Source organism: Phaenicophaeus curvirostris, chromosome 2 (assembly GCF_032191515.1).
Source record: "Phaenicophaeus curvirostris isolate KB17595 chromosome 2, BPBGC_Pcur_1.0, whole genome shotgun sequence".
NCBI lineage: Eukaryota > Metazoa > Chordata > Aves > Cuculiformes > Cuculidae > Phaenicophaeus > Phaenicophaeus curvirostris.
This window is the reverse complement of record NC_091393.1, coordinates 14,116,618-14,144,458: the sequence shown is the minus strand read 5'-3', so window position 1 is coordinate 14,144,458 and position 27,841 is coordinate 14,116,618. Positions and strand designations below refer to the sequence as shown.

General features: G+C 38.3%; 1 protein-coding gene across 7 annotated transcripts in view; it reads left to right on the top strand.

Moving 5' to 3' along the window:
- Positions 1–26,883, top strand: part of SENP6 (SUMO specific peptidase 6) — an 81,672-nt gene extending 54,789 nt beyond the window's left edge. For 5 of the 7 annotated variants that reach the window (XM_069851349.1, XM_069851348.1, XM_069851347.1 and 2 more), the window contains 12 exons: positions 866–1,045; positions 3,930–4,156; positions 5,349–5,455; positions 5,542–5,658; positions 6,495–6,617; positions 6,870–6,962; positions 12,876–13,309; positions 16,400–16,503; positions 18,603–18,691; positions 20,826–20,894; positions 20,983–21,133; positions 24,280–26,883. In XM_069851349.1, coding sequence (XP_069707450.1) covers positions 866–1,045; positions 3,930–4,156; positions 5,349–5,455; positions 5,542–5,658; positions 6,495–6,617; positions 6,870–6,962; positions 12,876–13,309; positions 16,400–16,503; positions 18,603–18,691; positions 20,826–20,894; positions 20,983–21,133; positions 24,280–24,489 — 1,904 coding nt within the window. In that variant the 3' untranslated portion in view covers positions 24,490–26,883. Of the gene's footprint in view, positions 1–865; positions 1,046–3,929; positions 4,157–5,348; positions 5,456–5,541; positions 5,663–6,494; positions 6,618–6,869; positions 6,963–12,875; positions 13,310–16,399; positions 16,504–18,602; positions 18,692–20,825; positions 20,895–20,982; positions 21,134–24,279 lie in introns of those variants that run through there. The other 2 variants (XM_069851352.1, XM_069851350.1) reach the window with 1 other exon arrangement.
- Positions 26,884–27,841: the final 958 nt, after the last annotated feature.

Here is a 27,841-nt window from a genome sequence, read left to right as displayed (position 1 = left end):
TTGTCGCTGCAGCCTGACTCAGAGCTGGGCTGATGCTTCCTCAGCTCGTGGGACAAGGACTATTGGAGGTTTAGAGGGAAAGGAGAGCTGCTTTCCTCTGCAGAAGCCCAGTCTGCAGCCAGTGGATACTTTGCCTTGGGTAACTGTTTGCCTTGTCTGTATAGGTAGATTCCCTTTGAGGGAGGCACAGGGGTTGACACGTGGTTGCCAACAAGAAGGGAGAATGTGGAGGGTGCTGCTGGACATTGGCTGCTAATTGCCAAGGGAAGGACAGAGGAAACAGTTGGGGAAGTGGAGGGCACATGACACACGAACGACACGACACCCCTCCACTGATTAATAATAAGAAAAACTAATAATGTTGCTGACACATCTCTTTGGTAGTAAATTAAATTGAGAGCAGCGCCTTATTTTCCTCAGGCAATCAGATTGTTTCTCTGCACATGTTTTTTTTCCTCTCCATTTTGAAGTGATTTGGTTGTTTTTTTTTTTTCATACGGGAACCTGGTCAAAGGTAAATCTACAAAGAAAGTTTTACAAATCGATAGTAAAATGTGTCATAGCAATAGTTGCAAATTTAAATTGTCACTGGAAGTGCTGGTTTTTTTCCATGGGATAAAAACTAGATTGAAGTTGGTGAGAAGAAAGCAATTTGGTTTTGATTACTTTCCTGAAAGGTGACAGTGGAGTTCAGTTTGTCTTTTAAGGTATTAACAGGCATCACTTCCTGGATACGTGTTAATTTCAAACTTGTAAAAAGTTTCTTAAAAGTTAATAAATACATACTAATGTCTTGATAAAGTCAAGGGGGAATTGTAAAGGAAACATACATATAATATAATATAATGTCATTATTTTCTTCTAGAGTCAGAAAGCGATATCCGAGAGATTAACCTGAAAACTTCAGAACTTACCAAATGTGAATGGTGTAGTGTCCGAAAATTGCCAGTAGTTTTCCTACAAACAGCGCCATCAACCTGTAGCAGTCTGAGAGACCAGTTGAAAATGAGTAAAGATAATGTCTGGTACGAATGTAAAGGAGACAGTAAGTAAAACAATTTTAGTCTTTTCTTTAAATTGTGTTTTGATGGTTTGGATAATAACTTAGTGCACTAGGGGAAAAAACTGGCATCATTGGCTGGACAGGAGTAGAGTTTTTTCAGACATGATCACCTTCCCAGGCTGATGAGGATTACAGTTCAGAACAGATTGGCACAACTTGTAGTCTGTCCAGGCGCATGCTAGTTACAACATGTAGTCAGCTTAGTATAACTTTTTTCACTGATATTTCTATTGAATGAAAGCAAGTTGTTTGCTTAACTTTTTTATGTGGGCCTTTATGTTTATATGACAGTTTTTGGTATCCTGCTTTCTGTGCTGTTCTTCTCACCGGCCTTGGTTTCAATAAAAATTGCTGTGTGGGTTGGCACGGGTTTTTTTCTTATATGCTTGTAGTGATCTTGTGAGGTACACAAATGTCTGCTTGGGGAAATAAGTGGACGTATCTTAAAATTATACTTAATTTCAACATAGTTTTCCTCATCTTAGTAAGCGTGCTGTTTTTCAAATTAGCATAGAGTCCTCTTCTGTTTAAGTAGGCTTTGCTTTAGGTTAAATTTTGTGGTTATTTATACCTCTACTCAGCTCTATAAATGCATGATGCATTCATATGGAGGAAGAATGCTTTCAACAATCACAGAATTCTGTGCTTTCAACACATAATACCATTATAATAACCTTATCCACCTTCTATAAAAAGTATGAGCTGTAAGGAGTGTTATAATTACAAAAATAATTGGAGAGCATGCAGGGGGGCTAGAGACAATCCTAGGAGCAGGCATGAGACCCCAGGTAAACACAAGTGTTCACAAGTGAAAAAAGGAAAAGCTTCCTGGGTGGTCTAGGTAAGAAATCCTTCCTTAAGCAGGTCTCAGCATTTCTGCCCCCAGCTTTTCCTTGTGAGGCTGTTGTGCTGAGCTAGTTCTTCTACACCCAGCTGCTTTATTGTACTTGATAATTGATTGTGCTTTGTGATACCACAGTTGCTGTTTGCAATGAAATGACTTCAAGTCTGAATTGTTAGTGGTTTGAGCAACTGTGTGTAGATGCCTAGTGCCCAAAATAGGAACACCTAAAACCCGTTTAGACACCTAAATTCTATGTGCTGTGAATTGGGAAATAGGCTGCTGAAGAGTTATTTTTCGCAACAGTTAGTGCACCAAGTTAAGAATAACCGAAAGGAAATGGTGATGTGTGTGTCTGAAATGCTTCTCTTAGAGAAAAGCAGGTCTCTGCAGCTCTGAGTTAGCTGGCTTCACGAGACTGGGATTCGCAGCCCAAATCCCGCTGCTCTGTCTGATGGCTCACATCTTTCCTTCTTAGTGCACCTTACTGCTGTTTTATTTTTCAGATGATCTGAACGGGTGGTGTCTGTACAGTAGCTGGTTGATCTCACTCACATTCTCCAACTTTTGGTTAAGGTGTAGGCTGACCTGCTAATCCACTGTACCAAGACAAATACAAGATTTATTAGGGATAGCAAGAGTAAGCATGAGAAAAAGCCTGACAGTGTTCTGTTCACAGAATGTTCACTGGGGGCAGAGAGGTTTTGGTTTGTTTATGTTACAGAACCTGAAAGCAAGGACTTTGCTCTTCTAGGTGAGGAGATCCCTCTTCCTGTGTAAGGAGGTGAAGAGTCTGATTACTGTGACATTTTAAATTTGTTTCCTTGTTCAGAGGCATACTTTTTAGAAATGAAAACTGGTTGCCAGTGGATTGGAGATCCTTAAGAGATTTCTGTTTCTATGGCAACAGAAATCTGATCAGAGAAAAATAACTGTTTCTTTTGTGAAATTGCTGTTGAAGGTTTTTCTAGTTACGTACCCAACATCACGTGCCTAGAATCAGTAAGAGCAGTTTGTTAGAACTTTGTGCTTCTGCTATATAGTATACAGTTTGTATCCCCTTTTTGAAAAAGCATCATGCTTATCTTCCCTTTTAAGTCTGGAAATAGTAGTCACAAAAATGTACTTTTTTCCTCTCAGTATTCAGTTTGTTTTCTAAGCACTGGTATAAGTTTTGTGTCCTGCTTACTAGACAAGTCAAGTTAAAAGTATTTTTTTGATGTGTCACTGTTTCTGAGAATCTCCCTTGTCTGAAAGAGCTGATTTGTAGATGTTAGTGCTGTATAACTATGTAAAAGTGATTCTTATACTGTTTTAGCTAAAAGGCTGTGTGACCTCTGGGCTCATATGCTGTAGTGACTTTAACATGCAAAATTTTCAAAAAGCAATAACCTTTGAGTCTAGCCTTCTGGGATCAGGGCAGACCATGCATCTACCTGAATCATGGGGTCTCATACTTTTTCTTGTTTAATTTAGTTTGTTGTTTCAGTTCTCTCTTTTTGTTTTGTTTTTGTTTTTTTCTTCCTTCCCCTTTTAAAATCACATCTGTTTGAAAGTAGGAGAAAACCAGGCTGACCTATCTTAAAATAAAATACTATGTAAGTGTTGAAGAGGTTAACTAGATGAAAGTCATTTCAATAATAAACAAAAGCCCATCTATATTCTTTATACAGTTCTTCTTTTCTGGTGACTTTTCACATATGGGTATATCTTGATTGATTTTTGATAGATTTGCTCTAGACTTCTTGGCACGGACCTGGGCATTGTGTTTCCCTATATAGTGTTTTCCCTATGTAGAAAAGAAATTATGCTGAGTACGTAATTCCTGGAATTGTATTGAAATGATAAGGTAGGAGCTGTAATAAGGAAAATATAAAGTATTGATTACAGAGCCTTATTGTCAGTAAGCAGAGAAGCTGTTGTTTCAAAGTTTGTGTATGCCCACAATTCTTTGAAATCTGTTTATACTTGCAACATATTTTATTTTGTTTCTAAATGAATAATATTCTCTCTGCTTTTTTGTAGGTCAAGAAGAACAGTACATAATTTTGATTTTTGAAACCGGTCTTGATCCTCATGCAAACTCAATATTTGAAAAAATAATTACTGACATTGGTATTAGAAATAATATTTCTGACTTCTTCGTGAAAATTTCCTTTGAAGAAGCCAATGGCAGGCTTGTTGCATTTACTAAGTGCTTGGAAGACAATTCCAAAGGAAGCCCATCTCACAGAGAAAACAAAATAAAAAATGTAATTATGTCTTTGTTTTAGAACAAAATCCATTATATTGGGGGTATATATAAATGAGGAGGAAATGTCCACAAAGGCTTGTAGTAACAGGACAAGGGGGAGCAGGTATAAACTGGAGAGGGGCAGATTTAGGCTTGGCATAAGGAAGAATTTCTTCACTGTGAGACACTGGCACAGGTTGTCCAGGGAAGCTGTGGCTGCCCCATCCCTGGAGGTGTTCAAGGCCAGGTTGGATGGGACCTTGGGCAGCCTGATCTAGTGGGATGTTCCTGCCTGTGGCAGGGGGGTTGGAACTAGATGATCTTTAAGGTCTCGTCCAACCCTAACTATTGTATGATTCTATGATATTATTTGGGTTATGAATAGACTAAAGATAGTATGATAGTCACTAGACTAAAACCAATCCAAATTACTTCTGGCTCTTATATGAGAATTCCAGACTGGTCCGTGGTGGGTTATGAAGCTATGGGAAATAGTCTGTGCTTTCACAATACCTTTTAGTGGGGTTCGTGTGATAGTAGTATTGCACAGTGGTGACAAGTGATGATGTTAGTATTAAGGGACAAGAAATTTTTACTATTATTAGACAACATAATTGTTTCCAAACCCATATACTGATAAAATTATATTTCAAACAAGAAATAAAGTTGCAGTGTTGTAATTAAATTTAATTAATGCTTTCTTTAAACAAAACTTCTTCTTAAAGAATTTGAAACTTTTATGGATCTGCAAGAAATGAGTAAAGACCTAAGTTGTAGAGAGGTGGATGTTGGCCCCTTTTCCCAAGTGACAGGGGACAGGACAAGAGGGAATGGCCTCAAACTCCGCCAGGGGAGGTTCAGACTGGACATCAGGAGAAGATTTTTCACAGAAAGGGTCATTGGGCACTGGAACAGGCAGCCCAGGGAGGTGGTTGAGTCACAATCCCTGGAGATGTTTATAAGACGGGTAGACAAGATGCTCGGGGACATGGTTTAGTGTCAAATAGGAATAGTTGGACTTGACGATCCAAGAGGTCTTTTCCAATCTGGTGACTCTATGATAAATGAAGTAGAAAAGGGAAAAAACCCCAAACTTGAAGTCCTTCTTAAAAGCAATGGGTATGATGCTGCTGGACTTCACAAAGCTTTTATTACCCTTTTGGTAATTTTCAACACAGCATGCAAATTAATATTGACTTTATTCTTTTAAGGTTGCTTCTGAGTCCAAAATGCAGCAGCGAAATAAACAGTTACCGTATTTTGATGATGATGATGAAATTGGAGAACCACATACAGTATTTATTGGTCCTATAGAAAAGTAAGATGTTTATCTTTGCCCTGTAGCAGTTCTATGACGTTTTTTTGCCATTTCATACTTATTATTGAATGTATTTTTCCTTTCAGGTTGATAGTTTACCCACCTCCTCCAGCTAAAGGTGGTATTTCTGTGACCAATGAAGACCTCCATTGTCTAAATGAAGGAGAATTTTTAAATGACGTTATTATTGATTTTTATTTAAAGTAAGTATTATTTCAGATCAGTTTTTAGTTGTCTTTTACTGTGAATGTTGAAAAGTTCTGACATTAAAGATTCATCATTAAGTTCATAACACTTGGTCTCCAACTCTGTGTAGCTCTAATTTTAAAGGTGGTTGTACATCTTTGCAAGAAATTTTGGTTCCTCTCCTGTCCTACTTGGCAATGACATTGCTGTCACTTGGGAAAAAGATTCTTTAACATTTCTTTGCATCCAAGGAGGAATTTTAACTACAAGCAAAAAAAAAAAAAAGCTTATTTAAGGTCAATTGTTTTTTTCCAGAATATTTGTGTTCCCTGGAGTTTTGGTGGTTTGGATTAACATAATATATAAATTATTTTTTTTGTCAGTGATGCTACAGATGTTAGAAGCATATTAAATTGTTACATGCTGCTGTGTTTATGCAACATATACATATTATGTATGTGTATAATATTCAGTCTATTAAAATATTCTAGAGGTGAAAAGAAAATTAGTATATATCTCTGGGAATATCTGGAGATTTAGCACCTCAGTTACAAAATATAGGTTTCTCCTAGGTAGGTCATGTGTAACAAACTCATTGAAAATTTGTTTTTCTGCCATAATATGAAAATAAGTACAACGGCAATACAACTACTTGTTGATTGAATAGAGTCCTTAATACCTTGAAATACTGACACAGATTTTGCATTACTTAGCTCCTGTGGTTAGTTAGCTCTGATATTCTTATAGCTATTCTGTGAGAGGCTAAAGTAGTTTGGTGGGGAGGTAGCACTTTTTTACTCTGGTGATAGATACTGTAACACCTCCCTAATTTTTCATTTTTGTTAACTATTAGGTATTTGGTACTTGAAAAACTGAAAAAAGAAGATGCTGATAGAATACATGTGTTCAGTTCATTCTTCTATAAACGCCTTAATCAAAGAGAAAGAAGAAATATTCATGAAACTTCAAACCTTTCGTAAGTCTGTTGATAAGTCAGTTTGACTAAGAGCTAAGTACAATGAAAACTACAAGAACAGATGCTTTAAAGAGATTAAATCCTTCCAGACAATATTATGATACCAGGAGAACTCTAGGAAGCATCTGGACCTATATAAACCATAGAATATGCCTTGACAGTCTGAAGCTGTTAAGGTGGAACTATCTGGAAAAGTAGTCTTTCAATTAAAATAAGCTACCCTTGAAATCATGTCTTGGTTTCTTCTTGCAGAATACAACAGAAACGACATGGGCGAGTAAAAACATGGACAAGGCATGTCGACATTTTTGAGAAAGATTTCATTTTTGTTCCCCTTAATGAAGCGTAAGTAAATATACCTTTTTATCACGTTTGGTAAAGGCTTTAAGCTTCATAGTTATAAAATTGAAAGTTATATTATAGTGTGAACTGAAGTTTAAAAAAAAATAAGAGAATAAACCTCTTTTTCCAGGTAATAAAAACAAACTACTCATATAAGCCATTTAAGTGCCATTGTAGTATAAAAAGTATCAAACAATAAAAAGACTGAGCAAAAATGAACTTTTGTGAGTGCTTTATCTAGGTTTTACCTGGTTCTCTAGACTTCGTTCTTCTAACGTGTTGTCATTGAGGACTTCTGGATTTACCTTTTTTAGTCTACTTTTCCTTCTAATGAGATCTCTTTGATGTAGATGAGATTGTCTTTTAGTTACTGTAAACCTGTACTGGTAGAAAACACAACTGAAAAATCTCTACTGCCCTGTATTGGGAGCTTTAGTCTTTCTCTTTGTATCCTTTTGTCCTGATGTTTTCCTTTTGTCAGGAAGTAGACTGTTAGCATTCTAATGGTTGTTAAGGACTTTTAATGATGCTTGCTTCCCTTAAGATCAGAAGAAGTTGTCCCAAACACATTTCTGTATTTCACAAAAAGAATCTAAGCAGTCGTTAAGCCATAATATTTAGGGAAGTTAAACTAGTGCATTTTAAAAATATACAATAAAAATGTAATAAAGTAAGGACAGAGGGACAGAAGAATTGTAACTGACTTGTCATAGGTGTACCTCACTGATCTTTTAAAAACTCAGAGAGTAGGTGTGCTTTTTAATTAGAAGCTCTTCAGAGCATTTTATCTGGATACCGTGCCATTGTGGAGTGCAAGGAGAATTCCCGAATCTTCTTTTTTCCTGACCCTTCCCCCGCGGAATTATGAGGCTAACCGTAGAGAGGCAGTTGTGAAGCAACTGGCCATAGATACAACAAAGTCATAACTAGATCCCAGAGACAGCTGTTTACAAGCACTGACTTTAGATTTTGAGATGCTGTGACCTCTGTACAGCCATGGGCAGACAGCCAGTCCTTTGGTGATGAAAATGGCTTGGGTGTAAGATATTCCCCTTGTGCACTGCAGACTTCATCCTTGCCATCCATCTCCCCCAAAAGCTTTAAGTACCAAGACTTTGAAGTATCTTTTATGGAATCATAGAATATCTTGTTTGGAGAAGATCTTTGAGATCATAGAGTCCAACCATGCCTGTCCACTACAAAATCATATGCCCAAGCACTTCACCTGCCCTTATTTTAAGTACCTCCAGGGATGGTGACTCCACTACCTCCCTGGGCAGCCTGTTCCAGTGCTTGATAACCCTTTTGGTGAAGAAGCTTTTCCTCATGTTGAATCTGAACTGTCCCTGGGGCAACTTGAGGCCATTTTCTCTAGTACTGTCACGTGTCACTTGGGAGAAGAGATCAACACCCACCTCCTTGCAACCTCCTTTCAGGCAATTGTAGACGGCGATAAGGTCTCCCCTCAGACTCCTTTTCTCCAGAGTCAATAACCCCTGTTCCTTCAGCTGCTCTTCATAAGTCTTGTTCTCCAGCCCCTTCACCAACTTCATAGCCCTTCTCTGGATGCGCTGCAGGACCTTAATGTCTTTCTTGTAGTGAGGGGCCCAGAACTGAACACAGTATTCAAGGTGCAACCTCACCAGTGCAGAGTACAGGGTCCAATTCACTTCCCTGGTCCTGTGGATGTACTGTTTCTGTTACAGGCTGAGATGCCATTGGCTGCCTTGGCCACCTGGCTCATGTTCAGCCACTGTCAACTAACACCCCCAGGTCCTTCTCTGCCAGGTAGCTTTCCAGCCATTGTTCCCAAGGCCTGTAGCGCTGCATAGGATTGTTGTGTCCAAAATGCAGTTCTCAGCACTTGGCCTTGTTGAACCTCATATTGTTGGTCTCAGCCCATCAATGCAGCCTGTTCAGATCCCTCTGCAGAGCCTCTCTACCCTCAAGGAGATTGACACTTCCTCCCAGCTTAGTGTCATCTGTGAACTTACTAAGGGTACACTCAATCCTCTCACTCAGATAATTGATAAAAATTTTTAACAGAACTGGACGCAACACAGAGCCCTGGGGGAACACCACTTGTGACTTCAGCTTTAGTTGCCTTAGAGCTTTTTTACTTCCCACCATCCTCTCACATCATTCACACATCCACATTGGTTATGCATAGGAGAAATTAGACTGATCATGCTGCAAATACCAGGCAGCTTGACTTACCTGAAAATGTAAAGAAATATTTCTGTGGTTTTATGCAAACTAGTTATATTGCTAGTAACATATGGTAGTCTTTGCTGTCTACCTTCATGAGTGGTAGTGAATTTGGAGCTCAGTGGGAGTGAATTTGCAGAGCAAAACAGTTTGTACTGAAGACATGATGTTCATACCATGTGTGGCTTGTGGACTTTGCGTTCGGCTAGCTTTGTCTCATGGACTCATCCAGTAGCAATTAGAGCATGAGAAGTACTCGTGTCTCTTTTTCATCTGGAAATGATTCTGTTCACACTTTATGGGACTGTCCTTCACTCTGAACTGAAACTTGGTAAGTGGTGGTAGTAGGACATTTGTTTGCCAAAATGGTTTCCCAATATGTAAAGCAAGAATATTTTAAAGCAGAAGATAAGCAAGTATCCAAGGAGATGAGAAAGTGGTGATTTGACAGCGGGGGGTTGGGAGAGCAGGTCTGTTTCTTACTATTGTTTTTACCTGCATTCTGGCAGAGAAAGCATAGATTAGATCTTCCACATTTCTTTTTTTCTTAATGAATTGTTAGTAGCTGCTTGTATTTTTCTTAGATGCACCTTGCTATTCTCTCTCCCCTCAAACATGTCGCTTCCCCCACTTCCCAAAACCCAGCATTCAGTTTTGAGGAACAAAAAGCTGAATGTTTTTTTTTGAAGTTGTTAACATATTTAGGAAAGAATCAGTGACTCGAGAATGAAATAATCCCATTATGATGAGTAAGTGGTATTGTAGGATGGAGAGGAGGCTGGAGAGCCACCTGGAGAAGAATACAAAAACTAGCGAGTATGAAGGCTTATAGGTGTCTGTCCTAGTAGCAGAGCTGTCACTTGCTAAGTTTCTCCTTTATATTGCCATGAGACAGAAGAAGAGCGGGTTTTACCAGGTTGCTATATATTTGACTGCTCTTTTCCATATATTTTGTTTCAAAATGGGTCAAGAGCAGAGAATTGGAGTTGCCTTCACTTTTTTCAGTCAAAAAATGTGCTGGGGTTTTCCTGTTTACTTTATTGCACGTGTCTCTCTTCCTTTGATATGTAGCTTCTGTCTTTATGTTGAATTGACATGTAAATCCTGTTTTATTTTCAATAACTTCACGGCAGTACCACTTCAAGTGCTTCTTAGCTTTTATGATAAAGAAGCAGAAAATTCAAATTTTAGAACTAAACATATTGTTGACAAAAGAGGCAATAAATACCAGCGCTGATTTTTCTTTCTTAATGGCAAAATATTAACGTGAAGGAATTCTGATCTGGTTAACAAGTACAGTATAGATCCCATTTGTGGAATTTACGGCCTCAGGTGACATTCTGTAGCTGTGTATATGGGTTGTGAAATATGTAGCCCCTGGACTTTGTTGACAGGACCATGAAACTTTGCTTTTGTGCCAAATACAACATTCTTATGTATTTGTGGTGCTGATTTATAGATTAGTTGGTTCTTAATCTGCAGTGAGTCTTTTGGAGATGCAAATTTTATGATGTAGGCTGTGGAATGGGACCAACATCTATACTAAGTTGCTGCTTTTTCAGAAAATCCCTTGTGTTACTTTTTTCATGTTGTGTAATTTCCCCAAATTTCCCAGTGCTTCTGTTCCTCACTGGCAAAATGTGAACTGTCATGTTTTGTGTTGACAGCCATGGAAATGTTTAAATGTTGTATATCCGGTAGAATATAATTTTCGACTATTTTTTTGGTAATCAGGCGTTTACTCGTAACTTCAAGGGATTAGTGAAAATGCTAGAAGCACAGTGAAACAGTGGTGAAGAGGGAGAATCAGTTAATGCCTGTTGTATATAGAGAGCAAAGTATGTGCCATTCTGTGTGGGTTCTGGAGAACCTGTTTTTCAGATTTTTTTCAACTTGCCTTTGCCCAGACATCTGTATTTACAACTTAATACAAGGTCCAGCACAAAAAAGTGAGACTAACCCAACAGCTCGGGAACCAAGAGTGAAAGAGGAAAGACAAAGAGGTGGTTATAGAACATGTTCTAACCTGTCACAGAGAGACAAGGCTCAACTCGATCGCTTCACTCAGTGTGAGTGGATGCATGTTCAAATACAGATGTTGGTATGCGCCAGCCCACAACGCTTTGTCTGTGAAGCATTTTTTAGCTAATAACAACATCACTGTGCTTGAGCACCCACCCTATTCCCTCTTCCCAAAGATCATGTTGATGCTCAAAGGAACCTGTTTTTGTTGGTAGAAGATGTGAAATCAAAACCAGCAGAGATCATCAACAGTCTTTTGGAAAATGTTCTGTGAAATTGCTTTGAACATTGGCAGCATCGTACGCAGCTGGGCGTCAACTCAGGAAGGAATTATTCTTGGGGTTTTTATGTTGGACTTCTCTTCCATCAGTTGATTCCTGGTCTTCATAGGTTATAATCATAGTACTGACATACAGCCTTGAGTTGTCTAGACCCTTCCAGTGTTTGCAGTTTGACTCATTGCAGTACTGCAGGTGAATTTCAGGAATTTACCGCATGGTTTGGTGCTGGTAATTAGTCCTTGTAAACAGAACTTTCTTTGTATGATACAATAGCAAATCAAAGATGTGAAAGAGTTTCTTTGGTTCCAGTGAAAGGTCTGCATTCAACACTGTTCATAAAAAGTCTGAAACCTTCTTATGTGGCAAAAATTAGTCTGGTTCTCAGAGTTCCTTGCATCCTGAATTAAGTAATATGCAAGACATTTTTTTAGTATGTCAACTAGACATGCATTTTTAGCTACTGCTTTTCTTTTTTGTAATGAAATGTGGCTTCACCTGCATAATAGACTGCCAGGTTCTGGTTTGTTATTTGCTGTGGGGAATCAGCGAACTTTCATCAAATTTCTGAATCAAGTCAGTTTATACCTACTTGCAGTACTTCAATCCCTGAATTTGCTGCAGCTCCATATCTGATTGAGTGACAAGTCAATGAAATCTGAAGAGGCAAGGAGGAAACTGGAACAAAACTTTATTTTGTTTTGGGGAGTAGAACTATTTTTGGTCCTGGAAGTGTTAGAATGTCAGTTCTGTGAAGAGTGAAGAGGACAACAGAGTTGTGGTGATGGCATTACGAATACTTTTTGACCCCTTTTTTAATTCATGTTTACAAGATTTCCTTGAAAATCTGAAGTGTCATATACAACTGAAAGATCTCATGGGCAGAAGAATATGGGCAATTGAGCCATACTTGTTAGATCTGACTAACTTGTGTTGCTTGTGTTGAACTACTAGAGAGCTTTATGCAGTCATAGAACATGAACTCTGCAGTCTTGAATTCATGCAGTGACAACGTTAAAAACAAAATAAGCTTTAATTCAAAGAAGGAAAAGGATGTGTAAAGTATGAGCAAATTGAAATAAATATTTAGACAGCATCTGTTTTCAACTGCCTGTGCCATATTAATGAATGTTTTGGTGGCTACTTGCATGGAGTGGATCCTGCCTTTAGAGAAGACTGAAGGCTTGAGTAAAACCTGCTTGGAAAAGTGAACAGCTGTGACAATCTATCTTTGATAACTATGGATGACAGTGTTTAGGTTTAGTGTGCGTGTGCCACAGGCACTCGTGTTTGTTTAGTGTGTGTGTGCCACAGGCACTCAGTGTTTTGTTTGCGTTTTATCAGCTCAGGTTTTAACAGTAAGCATTAATGTAATTGCTAGTTTCTAATGTGCTTTTTTCCTTTGCAGTGCCCACTGGTTTTTGGCTGTCATCTGTTTTCCTGGTTTAGAAAAACCCAAATATGAACCAAATCCCCATTATCATGAAAGTGCTGCAACACAGATGAAATCTTCCTCTTCAGATGGAGAGAACAGCACGCCATCTCCTTTGCCAAATGAGTTAGATGCACAGAATTCGCCTTCCAAGTCCACAGCAAAGAAGACATTGACCAAAAAGTATAATACAACTTTAATTGACCCAAACACTGAAACAGAGGACAGTGGGTCTTCGTGTTGTAGAAGAAGTCCTTGTAGGGGAAAAAGTGCTTTCAAAAAACTGAATCAAATAGACAGTGATTTGGAAGAACCTAACACTGTGGAACTGGCATGCCATAAACTTGACCATAGGACTCCGGATGAAAATGGTATACAGGGTGAATTCACAGCTGCTAGCCAATCTTTGGGTATGTAATTCTAAAAATATGCATCTTTTAACAACAAATGTGGAGATTTCACATCAGTTACTACTTTTGCAATGTGTAAATATCATACTTGGAAATTTTAGTATGTGGCTGAAGTTTGAGTGCTTGCAATATAAGTAATTTATAGCCATTGTGTATAAAATGTTTTTGTGGCTCTTGACATAACTCTCAGGGCATAAGACTAGAGATGATTTTCCTAAATCAGATTAATTTTTCAGTTCTATGACCTTTTTTTCCCCACAAAATCATCTTATAGATATCACTTTGCATCCCTTAAGACTGTAATTGTTAGGGAAAGGATAGTAGTTGACCGCGAATCCTCGTCATGTATGTTCACGGGGCAGCAACCTTAATTACAGTGCCTTCTAGTGTTTGAGGTTTTGCTTCAACACTGTTTTAACACTGTCTTTAATATCTTGATAGAAGGTATGTAAAAAGACTGAGAAAATAATAATAATAATAATAATACAAACTCTCTGATATGACCTCCATGTAACATTTAGAGAGGCTTCCTCCATGCCTCACTCCTGTGGAGGCTGATTTTTGTTCTAAAGGGAACAAAGGAGCAGACATACTTTAAAAAGCAGATGAAGGAATTAGGAAAAGATTTGTTTTCCTCTGCTTACTGAAAGGTTTGAGTACCCTTGAGGCATAAAACATAAAACATTTGGTCATGCAAAAACTTCTACTTCAGTCATTGATAGTATTCCTACTGACTTAATTTATACAATAAGTAACTGTAAAGCTTAGAATACAAGAAAGATTATCAAGCGTATGTCTAATCTATATACTGCAGGCCATTATAACTTGAATATCTTGAACTGGAACAGGCTGCCCAGGGAGGTGGTTGGGTCACCTTCCCTGGAGATGTTTAAAGCACGGGTGGACGAGGTGCTGAGGGGCATGGTTTAGTGTTTGATAGGAATGGTTGGACTCAATGATCTAGTGGGTCTCTTCCAACCTGGTGATTCTATGATTCTGTGATCTTCATGGGTATAAACACTCTTCTACTTTCTAATCTAAATTTATTCATTCGCAATAACATTGTCACTTCTAGAAGGTCTGCGGTGGGGATGTGTGTGTACTTTCCTTTGAATTCATATTTCATGTGTGATGGTTATTGTTTATGATATTACTGCTGTATGATATGGTCTAGTCCCTTGGATGCTGCTACTGCTATTTGTCTGTAATCAGTTGGAAATTCATGACATATTATGTCAACATTGTGTTGACGACTGATGATCATTCTGTTGCTGACTAAATGCTTGGACTGTCTTGTTCAGCTACTGCAGATGATGCCCCTTTTCATTAATGCAGGCATTCTTACAGTTGCAGTCTTGGTTTGAGGGTGAGATTCAACTTGAGATTGACACCAAGAATATATTTAGATAGCTAAATTTAGATGGCCAAATGGATGATTGGGGGGTTTCTGCCCAGTCTTCAGTGTTTGCTCCACAAGGGTGTGGATCTTGACTCTGCCAAACCCATATGTATGTCCTGGATATCCTAGGAGATGTCAAAAGACAGCAGGTACTACTTCGATTGTATAATCAATTAAACCAGGAGACTGCCTCTTCTTACCTGAAAGAAGACATAGAGTAGCTGTTTAGTTGAGTAGCTCTGATTAGGGTCTTCACATAACATTGTAAATCCCAAACGCTGAGAATACATGGGAGCCTAGAACTAGATGCCTTGATCTCAAACTAAATCCTGGTGTGAAAATTCAGAAGGAGTTGGTAGAACTTTGAAGAAATTTGGTACCTAAACAACTTTGAAGAAATCACTCAAAATATGTATTTTTTTTTAAATTACTAAACTAATCTACTTTTTATTGCTCAGTTTTTGTATGAGAAGTGATTCTTGATTCCAGTTTTTATTTTTTAGGAATCTGTTAGCAGGAAGTCCACATTAGTATGCGGCCTACTTCTTGTGCTAAGGTCTTTTCAAAGGTACTGAGTAAGGGTAGTTTGTCCCTGTGGAACTCCACTGATAACCTCTTTCACTTCAACTTCTCTGTTGAAGTATTCTCAAATGCAGGTCGTCTCCTTTTTTCCATGAGCTAGTTCATTGCCCTACTTACTGTTCTTATAGAAATCCTGATTTTCTTTAATAAGTAATATGTCCTCCAGTGACACCATAACCAGCACTTTTAATTTTTGAGATTGTTTAGATGCAATATTGTTACGACTCCCTAATTTTACCCTCTTTGGGGTGTAAGAATTACGTAGCTCTTTTCTAGAAAAAGTTTTCTTATGAAGACTTCAGATTTTGCTGGCATGAATTATTAATTTTTCACTTATTTCTTCATAGTTTATTATTGTTCCCTTCAAAATCTGTTCTGAAGTTTTGCATAGTAGTATAGTAAGACTAGTGAGCTTGTAGCTGTCTGTATCTGCTTCTTTCACAAGTGTAGCTATAACATTCATTATTCTCTTCTGATGCCGTTTCCCCAGTGAATAATACGTAGAGGGCCTAGGAGTAAATTTACAGGTGTTCTTTTTATGTAACAAGCAGTGAAGTTTCACAAGCATTTCTAAGCTGCTGCTCCTAGAAGAAGCTGATCCAGCATTCTACCTGCCCTAGCAGCATGTTCCCAAGCTGCCTTTTCCTCTTTACCAGCACAGGTTGTCATGTAACTGCACAGGGCAATCTGATTCAAGACCGACTTTCTCAGTCGGGGACACTGAAAGGGTGTTCTTGGTGTCATGGAAGGAACCTACTTGGGATGGGAATCGGCGGCTGTATTAGGGACCAAATAAGCCTGCCCCTTTTGGTGGCAGTACAAGCTTATGCTGCTGCAAAGGCTTCATGGAACTACAAGGTAATTTTGTGATGGGTTTTAGTCTGTCTTTAGAGATTTTTACGTGTTTCACAGAATAAAGAACAGTTTCTGCTCTGTTACTCTGAAGAAACTTTTCCCTTGTTCATATGCATGAATAAAATATAATGTCAGCTGTATCACAGTTACTGTGAGCAATCCTGAGCAAATCTGAGGTTCTTAAAATTAGTTAGGTCTTCAAGGATAATGTAATATTTGATGTTTAAATAAACTACTGTCTGTGATTGATACAGATGGATTGCACAAAATCAGGCTAAACTATAGTGAGGACTCGGCTGATGGCAGTAAACTCAATGAAGATGAGCTTATAGATTTTTCTGAAGACCAGGATAACCAGGTAAAGAATTTAACAATTTTATTTGGGTAGTGCAGACTGTTGTGTGTTGTACTTTGAAGGAGCATAAAAGCTGTGTAGGCTTTCTAAATGTGCGTTTTATAAAGCTAGTTATCTTTACAAGTGTCAAATCCAAAGCACCGGTTACCTACAAAAATTTGCAAATTAGCTGACAAAAGAGCATTGTACTTCTGTTCATTAAATTGTTTATTGGAAACTGCTGTACTGATCCTGCATTTAATTTTTTGAGTCTTTTGCATAGTGACAATGTTACACAGTGTGATTTTAGTGGAAACTAAAGTCAACACATTTCTATGTTTCATCTCCCTCAGCCCCACGTTTATCTAACAGATCCAAGAATGAGGTACTCTTCCCTCAGCTGCATTTCCTGGACATAAACATACACATTTATACGTAGGTCCTACTCCGCTGTTTTGTTTCATTGGTGCTTCTCCTAATCAAATTTAAGCAACGTGGATTTATAATCAAGTAGTTTTCATGTTAAAATTGCACGATATTGAGATTCTAGAGCTGTGGAAAGACTGACCATTAAAATGTCCTTTACTGACTCACTGCTGGGCATAAGGGCATTGTTCCATAGCCCTGTTGCTTCTACAGCGTTCAGTGCGAGCAAACTAAGAGTTAACACATTTACTCTTCCTAACTGGCCTTCCTGTTCATGTTCCAGGTGTATGATGGCTCCAAGTTGTCCAAAATAGAGAATTGGAAGCTATCAAATATAGTCTAGGAATTAACTATTTTTCACCTTTGAGGCAAGAACAAGCCATTGTTTTAAAGTCTGCAGCTGTTTGCAGTGCCCTCCAAACAGTATGTATGTGTGCGCACACATATAAAAGCTGCAGTTTATCTTGAAACTGAACTGTGCTTTTCATACAGACTCAGACCACCTCTCGTCATGCCACTAGCCCAAACACTCTGCAATTCTTACCTGGTGGAAGTGCCTTTCTCTCTATTTTACACCAGCTAAGGTTTCCTGAAGATGGAGAATGAGTATTAGCGTTTCCAGTCTGAAGTCCATGGTATGAAACCAGGGAAGAATGCGTATGGACAGGTGTGTTCTGTGAGAGGAGGGAAAGATGCCAAGGTCCCTGGCTGCAGTGTAGCTTAGAACTTAGCTCAGGCTGAAGCTGTCACTGCTATCTTCTAGAATGCACAAAGCAAGTATAGAAATGGTAGCCCGTGACAAGGTGAGTGCACCTTCACATCTGCCAAAAGCAGAGTTGAGGCTGCAACAGAAACAAGCATACTAGGAACTAGGCAGTAGCTTCTAATATGATAGTATCTTCATGGCATAACTTGAGGGTTTCAGTCATAGGATCCTGCGTGTTAGTGAATTGTGCATTATTGTCACTAAAAATTTCACAAATCATGCTGATATGGGGGCTCTCATTTTTTGGAAAGCATCTCTTTCCCTATAACACAGTGGTCTGTGGTAGAAATTGTGAACTCGGTAGAAGGGTAAGAAACTATGAATCATCGAGTTACTTTTAGATACAAGAACTTAGTGGGTTTGTTCATAAATTTCTGTATCTTTCATGGCAATCGATATTGAAGTAAAAATGTCAAAGGATATTCCCAAGTTGGTTTTGCAAACCGTGACATGTATCATAGCAGTTTGATTTCCTTGCCCAAAGAACCAATTTGGTGCGTTCTGGAGCAAAGATCAAATTTTGCTCTTCCTTTAGAAGATGACATACGTGAAACTGCTAAGCAAGTTCTAGTAACCATTAGCAAGGGAAAGTATTGATAATTTGGATTATAACCTAATAATGGAGTTGCACATCTTTTAAGCCAACAGCGCTCTGAAAATTTCAGTTGCAGCTTTTTTGTAGTTTCAGGTCTTGTTAAATAAATAGCCCCATTCACTCTGTGTGGTTTCAGCATGGATTTGACAAACTAGGTGACTAAAAGTTCTTAACACAAACTTTACAACCAGTGGTTTCAGATTAAAGCTACCACTTCTTTATTAAACTTTGTTATTGGTCTTGAACAAAAATGGTAAGTATAGCAATGAATTATTTTGTATCTGGTTGAAAAACAATTCTAGCTCTTAACCATGTGTAAATGTGTTGCTTCTGTAGGAAGACAGTAGTGATGATGGTGGCCTTGTAGATGATAACTGTAATTCAGAAATGGGACAATGGCACTTGAAGCCTACTGTCTGCAAACAGTAAGTATTTAAATGGTTAAAATGGAAATTTCATAAAACTATGGAATTTCAAAGAGAGTAATTGTGGGAAACGGTCATACATCAGTCTTCAAAAGCTTTAATCAGCATGTTATTAGTGTTTTAGAGAGAATTTTATACTTTGTAGTACTCTCATCTTTGTTGAGCAGAAAATTTAATGAAGGAAACTACAAATGAAATAGAGCTTTTTGGGTGTCTGTTAAGCCTGTGTGCTCAGCAGAATTTGGAGATTGTTTCTTCCATTAAAGCAGTTCTTTGATATCTTGCACTTAGATCCCTACAGGAAGAAGGTGCAGAAGCATGCTTAAATGTACCTTTCTATGTTAAAAAAAAATACTGATGCCTTTAAATGAAAATATTTAACTTAATACTGAAGAAAATCTTTGTCACCACTGAAATTAGTACAGGAAAATGGGAATAAGTTCTCACTGCCCCTACTTCTTGTCTAAACGTGTTTGTTTGCTTTTCTACCTGGTTTGGATTTTAATCTCTTAAAATTTGGGGATTTTATGTTTGAAACCCAGAAATTATTTATTAATAATCATTGACTGCAGTTGCTTGCATTTTGGTATGACAGAAATGCATGATGCCAAAGCTAGAAATATTCTTACTAATATTGCTGTCTTCACAATTTTGTTTGTATTCTTTTTTTACTTTTTTTTTAATCCATTTTTGGTTTCTTTGCAAATATAATGGTTACTAGAAAAGTAAAGGCTTTCACAATACATTCTTACAGTGCAGGATGCAATTATGAATTTATACAATGTATGGAATGCGTACAAATTGTTCTTAATACATGTTCATGAACGGGTAAAAATCCATCTGTGTTGTGAGTTAAGCATATTTATGAGCTTCTGATTATAGCTTGGCTATATTTGTTCCATTCTGATGATGGATTATCTGTGCGTAATACTTTCCACCAGACATTCTTTTAATCCAAGCATGAAATTTCATGAGATCTTTGACACTGAAATATCAAAGTCATTAAGGGCACTTAAATACTTTACTATTAGTATATTTTTAAATTACTTTTATAGGAGAAAGAAAATTACCTTGACAAGGCTTTCAATTCTACACCTTTCATCCTCCGCCCCCCTGCAAAGTGCTGGATTCTGCATTTTTAAAGAGCACTGCCTATATGAATTATAACTTTTTTATCAGAAATTAGAACAAATACAAGGAAAAAATAAACATCATTCCAGTGATTTTGTCCTTATGCCTAAAAAATTGCATGTATGTAAAATAATTTATAAATGCAAACAAACCTTTACATAAATCCATGCAGGTATTATGTCTGAATTTGGTTTAAAATTTCTATAAAGGAGGCCTTGTCTGAATGAGTTTTACTGGTTGAAAAGAGAAAGCAGAGCTTTGGAAAAGTAATTTGCATCATATTTATCCTTAAGAATACATCTTGCTTGTAATGCTGAGATTCTGAACTCCTGTCATGAGTTAGCTTTGATGTATAAATCCAGCTGTTGCATCTATAAGGTGGCTGATAAAATGGTTACATTTATAGCTACTGCAAAGTTAGTATCCCCTAGATCAAGTGACGGGGGTAAGCATCTGCAGGGTTTAAGCAGACTTGGTTCTCTAGAAAATGTTTGTTTGTGGATATATTACTTTTCTAAAGTCTGTGAAAAACACTACCTGTGTGTTTGGTGGGTAACTATCAGGTAGATTTCAGACTCATTGGCTGGAATCACTTCTAGAACATGCATACCTAGGCTCTTCTTAGGTGCTGTGGACAGTCCCATCTGTCTTCCAGCTAGTGCTCAGGAATGATGTTTATGGGGTCTAAAAGAGCACTGGACACCTGACAGGGGTTTTAAGCAGCTAGATTTTGCCTGTAGGAAATGCTTTCAGTCTGATGGTGCAATATTTTCTAAGTGCATTCTGTCATTCTCTGCACTTAGCGTATGATTAAATCTAAAGATAACTTTGTATTCAGCTGTCCCAGTTAGAGGATTATTGGAGCGCTGGCAAAACTTTATAGTACTGGTCTAGTTTTGTTCAAGGTCACCCCACAAACTATTTCCCAGCTAGGTAGCTGTGTAACAAGGTGTTCCAAACTGCTGTGAAATACTGTGTAGTTAAAAACTGTGTTCTCTCTTAGGCCCTGCATTTTGCTGATGGACTCACTGAGAGGCCCTTCCCGGTCAAACGTTGTAAAAACACTGCGGGAGTAAGTTTCATGTCTGGGGTTCTTTTTTTTTGGCAAAATTCTGCAAGAAAAAAAGCAACAAACTAATTTGCGTGGTCTTTTATCATAGATATTTAGAAGTGGAATGGGAAGTCAGGAAAGGCCACAAAAGAAGCTTTTCCAAAGATGTCATGAAAGGTTCCAACCCAAAAGTGCCACAACAGAACAACTTCAGTGATTGTGGAGTGTACATACTGCAGTATGTGGAGAGCTTTTTTGAGGTATGTATGTCTGTGCAACTGGTTGCTTGGGCCTCTACAGCAAACAAATACGAACTACTAAAATTATTACATTAAAAGCTCTCTAGGGTAGCTTTTATAGCTATATATTAGATTCTGCATTATAAACTGATTAATACCTTAGCAGACATAATAATTCTTTTTCGAAAATAAACTAATTAGCATCATTAGTTGCACATAGGTAGCAGAAATTGGAAGCTGTGGAATTTTCTCAGAGAATGTTAAGAAAATATATAAGGCCGTCCTTTGCATTTTTGTAGTGCATATTGTTTAAAATTGTCCAGTAAGAAACGGAGATCAAATGTGATTTCAAAATTTAAATGGCAGATGTGGTACAAAAAAAGAAATGTGACTGAATAAATTCACTGATATGATACAGCTGGGTTTTTAAAACTTGCAGTAAAACATGTAAGTGGAATCATTACAGCAAAATGCCAAATCTTGATTCTATTGAAGAAATTGGTTAAAATCTTTCTTACTTTAACTGTCTTGGTCTTCCAGTTACCAGTTCCTTTCACAAGTAGAGCATTAACACCTTCATGTCTGGGTTGCGCAAAGAAATGATGGTCAAACGAGATGTTGCTTACAAGGGACACTAACTCTGTTTTAGTCCCTCATACTTCAGAGCACTGTTCCTAAACTCCCCTGTAACTAACCTGTCCTGAGAAAGCTGGTGGTTTCTGCTCCCTTTGTTCATACTTCATATGAGAGCAGCAAGATTTTAGCAGAGTGTGTTCATGCAAATCAAACAAAGCCCAAAGCTTTCATGAGTTCTTGAGAGTTCAGAGTCGTTCTTGAGTGCTTTCTGTTTCATACGTGAGGGATATGAAGAATAATCAAGTTTTAATAATCTTAGCCCCTTCTTCCTTGTGAATTACAGCAGGCTGAATCCTGAGTCCTGCTTGGGTTTGCAGCTTTGTCTGCCAGGGAGCAGGGATGGTTTGTAGATGTGTGAGCAGATCCACAGGGTGTTCTCGTCAATAACACGACTGGGAAAAGAAAGCCTGTACTGGTTCCACAGTGACTGACTGTCTTACAGTTACTGAACTAATAATTTCAGCTGCTAGGGCATTTGAAACATTGCACATCAGCTGTGCAGATGGAGTGGGGAGTGCATGCGGAGAGGTGCTTAATTTGACGTTTCTGGACTATTCAGGCACGTAATTTTCATCTTGATGGAGTTAAAAATATCTTCTTTTCAATAATAAGGGTTAAAATCATGATGTGTGTTTTTTTCAAACCAAGACTCTGACAGGGTGGGCAGGGTGGTAAGGAGTGAACCGCCAGCTGTCACAGCCCCTCGGCACTGCCACCCCCCGCCCCGTTTCCTGGCTGTGGTTTGGGGGTGCAGGTGGTGCCACCAGGGGCTGCCGTAGTGCCAGGGCAGCCCTGATTGCCCCGGAACAAGCCGGGGTGAGAGGAGTGGGCGATGCCAGTGCCCCACGCAAGGGAAGGAAGCACCGAGGCAGTTTATGTGCTCATCTGGCTTCTGACCCATGCTGCTGCTTAATCTGAACATTTATTAATTAAGAGATTAATCTGAAATATCTTCCTATTTCGGTAATCAAACTGCCCCTCTACTCAACTCTAGTGAGACCCCATATAGAGCACTGTGTCCAGTTCTGGAATCCCAGAAGGATATGGAGCTGTTGGAACAGGTCCAGAGGAGGGCTGTGAAGATGATCTGAGGGACTGGAGCCTCTTTGCTTTGAGGAAAGGCTGAAAGAGTTGGGCTTGTTCAGCCTGGAGAAGAGAAGGCCCTGGGGGGACCTTAGAGCAGCCTTCCAGTACCTGAAGGGGCTACAGGAAAGCTGGGGAGGGACTGTTTACAAGAGCATGGAGTGATAGGACAAGGGGGAATGGCTTTAAATTGGAGAAAGGAAGATTTAGATTAGACATTAGGAAGAAATTCTTCCAGATGAAAGCGGTGAGGCACTGGCACAGGTTGCCCAGGGAAGCTGTGGCTGCCCCATCCCTGGAGGTGTTCAAGGCCAGGTTGGATGGGGCTTTGAGCAGCCTGGGCTGGTGGGAGGTTTCCCTGCCCATCGCAGCGGGGTTGGGACTGGATAGGCTTTAAGGACCCTTCCAACCCAAACTATTCTATGATAATTAGATTTTGTTACTGTTCTTATTCCTATGTCTGGCCTGTTCTGTAACTGAAATGATGGAAAACATCCAATTTTTGCCTGTGGCTTTATGCATCTTTAGCATCATTCTTCTGAAGTCTGCTTGCTGCTGGTGTTAAGTAGCTTCATTGGCAAGGTCTTTTCAACATAGGGGGTGTTATCTAGTTATGTTGTGTTTGGATGTGGAGCAATGTTGCTAGTGCAGCATTAGACATTGACGTGTTCCTGTGCAGAACATCGCTAGTATTTTCTCAAGTAGCAACGCTAGTGTTAGGTCAATAGATGAAAGTAATTCACTCTTAAATAACCCCGTTAATGATGTAAACTGAAATACGCAAAAGGCAGAATTTCTTTGAGAGAAAACACTATTCTACAAACTTGTTTGGTTAGGGTGAAATTATACAGTGGCACAGAGAATGTCTGATAGTAATCATTCTCCTAATTCTTTGGATGAATGACCTCTAGCAAGAAAACGGAATGTGCAGTACAGAAAGGGCTGGTGGTACGCAGGGGTTTTCACAGGCTCTGTTTTTTAGGGTGAAATGTAAAACTGACTTTCCTAGTTGGTTGTGGTCCTAAAAGTATTTATAAGAACAGGAGTATTTAGCAACAAATTCCTAATAAGCTCTAGATTTTTATGCTAGTAATCCTTGAAAAATGTGCTATATCATTACCATAATTATTATTTGTTTTAAAAATTAGAACAATTTTACATATTTATGCAGTCAAATACTTTAAAGGTGTAGCCAACTGAGCAGATTATTCAAGCACACTTATAACCAGAATTTATAACTGTGATCTAGTTACTGTTACTCTGTAACATACTGAAGCTTGATCGATTTTACTTTAATTGTATGTGTACAAGCCACGTAAATTGTGGAAATTTTGGTCCATGATGATGGAATGAGGTGGGGAAGAATGTACTTTTTTCCCACTGCAGTTCTCTCTGGTCTTTTAGGTTCTAACTCCTTACTGTAATATCCAAATAACCTTTCGTTTCAGAATCCCATTCTGAGTTTTGAGCTACCAATGAACTTAACAGACTGGTTTCCACGCCCAAGAATGAAAACCAAAAGAGAAGAAATACGAAAAATAATCCTGAAGCTGCAGGAACAGCAGAACAAGGAAAAGAAGGGACAAAAGGACCCAAGTTCAATGGAAAGATCTTTGCAGGAAAAAACAGAACAACTTATCAACAGTGGCTCAGACTGAACGTTGTGTCTGTTGCATGTTAGCTCCACAATCAAAACTGAAATATACTTTTTTTTTTCTTGTCTGCCCAGACTAGAGATTTGGCGTATTCTCTGCTCAAAGTTACTTGGGAATGTTTAATGCCTGTATAAATGTGTGTCATAAAATGATTTAATTCCCACAAAAATGTGTATTAAGTAAGCAAGTCTGTACATATGTTAATGAGGCCAACTTTTTCAGCATTTGTAATTACTTTTTTCCACTTGTTAGGGAGCTTTTGTTATGTATTTCTGTTAATAGAACTTAAATAGCAACTTCTAAACATAAAGCAAATAAAGAAAATATTTATAGGATAAAATGGTTAACTTTTTCTTTTCCAGTAAAGTTGTAACATTACAGGCTTAAGTAACAAATAGGGAATGACTTGGTAGTGAGATAATTCATTCATATTTTGCCCCTGTTTAGTTGCCCTTTACAAGATTATTCTGCTTGCGCTACAAACAACGTTATGGGCAAGTGTCCCAGTGTACCGTGGCCTCAGAGAGAGTGATTCCCATCCTCCCAGTATCTAAGTGTAGGCAGTGTAATAGTTAATAGGACTGCTTCTGATTGGGGGTTTTAAAAGATGTGTTGCAATTAAAATTCCACCCTTGCTTTCGTGGGACGGGCTAGGGAAAGAGAGAGAATGCTCTTTGACCAGAGATTGCTATTCAAACAGTATTATAAAAGTGGTTTCAATGAAGTGATCTTGAGTGATACTATTAAATCATATTTTGTGGATCCCAGTTGTTGTACAGGTGTATTTTGAGACTTTCTTCATGATAAAATTGTATTTTGGTAAGTGTACTTGGAATAGCAGATTGCCCACGTTACATTTTCTATGTTACAATTCTGAATGTTACATTCATATGTGCTTTATCTAAGTAATGAACATTTAAAAAGAAAAAAGTGTATGATTACTATTTTTTGTAATATCCATGCAGAAAAAACCAAATACCGGTGTTCATTGCTTGCTTGTTTGTTCTTGGCTTCAGGTAGCATCAGACTAATGTTGGGATTTGTTTAGATATTTCCAGTGTATTTTGATTTTACAACAATTTAAAATGCCACCTTTGCTTAAATTGCCTTTTATCCTTATTATAGACAGGTTTTGGCATTCAAATGAGGGAAGTCGGAGGTGGTTCATGCAAGGATATATATCCGGTCTTCTAGTAACATATAGATATCTTTGAAGGGAACCAGAAACCATCTCTTCCCTGGGAGGCATCTGTCGGGGGAAGAGAGGCACCAATCCCTCCTTGCAGACTGTGTAGTCTCTCCTGATTTTACTACTGGTAATATCATTTGTCATTCCCTTCTCCAGAGAGAAGCAGCAGAGAATTCATCAGCTGAACTCTGTGACCCCCCCCCCCCCCAAGATCAATTTTTATAAACAAGATGAGGTCTAACCCGGTACTTAAGGTTCTCTATGAGTTTTCTTTCTCACTAAACCCTGAGACACGGCTGCTAGGGACGTTCCTGCTAGGGCATTTCTGCACCGATGACCATCTCCATGAAACCCTTTGTTTAAAAGCGGCTTCACTCACCAAGGCAGAGCGATTGCACATTGTGCGATACAACCATGGGCTGCTAATCTTTTGCACAGGTAACCCGTGCAATTTAGGGGAGTCGTTCATTCCTGCATTTCTTTCTTTCTTGTGGAGGTTCTGGGCCCCGTGGAGAATACGTAACCATCCTGTGTATTATGTTAGAGATGACTCTTTCATCTTGAAAGTACATGGGGGCAATCTACTGAACTACAGATTAAAGACACAAAGCGCACACCTCTGAGTTGTTTCCTCCATCAAATTTAACCAGTATTATTGCCATTGTTGGGGAAATCTGCGATAAGATGGTTTCAGATTGTTTTCCTGCAGGGTCTGGTGTTAGAACAACCGACACACTGGAATAGTAGAACATACAAATAGAAGTAAATCAGTGATTGCTTGTAGAGAAAGGAGGAAGAAGATAATTTCTTGGAAACAGAAAAGAGACGATTGCAAATAGAATGTATTTCTTTTCAATCTAGTCTTTCCCAATGTTATGTTCTAATTATACGGAATATATCCAAATTTGATCAATATAGTAGTTAGTTTTCCTTTTTCCAATCTTTGTGATGCAGGTTCATAATTTGATGCTGTAGAACTTACTTGGTTCTTTTTCTAGGAATGGCCTGGTACTTCCTTCTTTTCCTTCCTCTTTCCTGTTCTCCCCTTCTTCCTCCCTCCCCATTTTCAAAGCTGTGAAGAAAGTGTTTGATTTATTATCATTTAATGTTAAAGGTCTCAAAATCTTCAGTCATATACAGCAAGCTAATATACGTGTTAAATATAGGAAACTTATTTTTTTAATAAAATGTGATGTTAATAGAAAAAACCCACAGAATTAAGAATGAGTTATTTAAAACTACTGACTTGGTTTAAAAAGCTCGCTACCACTTGGGCTTGTTAGGTATTTGTTCTTAACATAAGGGTCAGCTACAGTTGGGTGTTCTGCAATATAACAAGGGGTTTTAGCAGTGAACTTTCTGAATCAGACTTATTCCATGACATTTGGTGGGGTGGGAACTAGATACGTTTGTTTAATAGTTGTGTGACAACACACACACTGGAAAAGGTATAAGTTATATGCATCTTTATAAGATTTAAGATTACAAATGCTTCAAGGGCAGCGTGACTGCGTTCTGCAGTGTAAGGTATCAGATGGCTGCCTAATTAAATGTATCTGTTTGTATTGTTTTTCACCTTGGATAGAATAACAGTTAAGAATTCTTATAAAGGTTTTAGATTACTTGCCATAAAAAATGCATGTACTTCTGGGGCACATTTACAGGAGAGCTGCAAAAGCAGAAGAGACATCTAAGTAGTCCCTTGTGGCAGCCCTATTTTTCTTGCTGAAGAAACAGCACACTCTTTAAAGACCAGAGACTTCAAAGAGAAACTCTGTTGTTGATTTTTGAGGTTGTACCTAACTTCCAAAACCTTCTGTAAAGAGAGAGTTGAAAAATCAAGCAAACTTTACACCATGATGAGAAAAACATGCTGCTGATTTTTTTTTATTATTATTATTTGTGTATCGCACAGCAAATGAGTAAAGCAGAACAAAAAGCTTTTGCATGTGTGTTTTTTAATTCTTGTTAACATAGTTTTTCTGGAAACTGGAGTGAGCTACTAGACTTCTCTGATGAACAAAATGCAGCAGTTCCCTTAGTTTACCAACTGTAATTTTTTACTCAGATATTTAAGTAGAATGTATTTTCAGTCACAGGTTAAAGCTTTACATTGCCCTTTGTTGATAAAATGGTATTTGTATTTTAGCACATGGACAGAAGTAG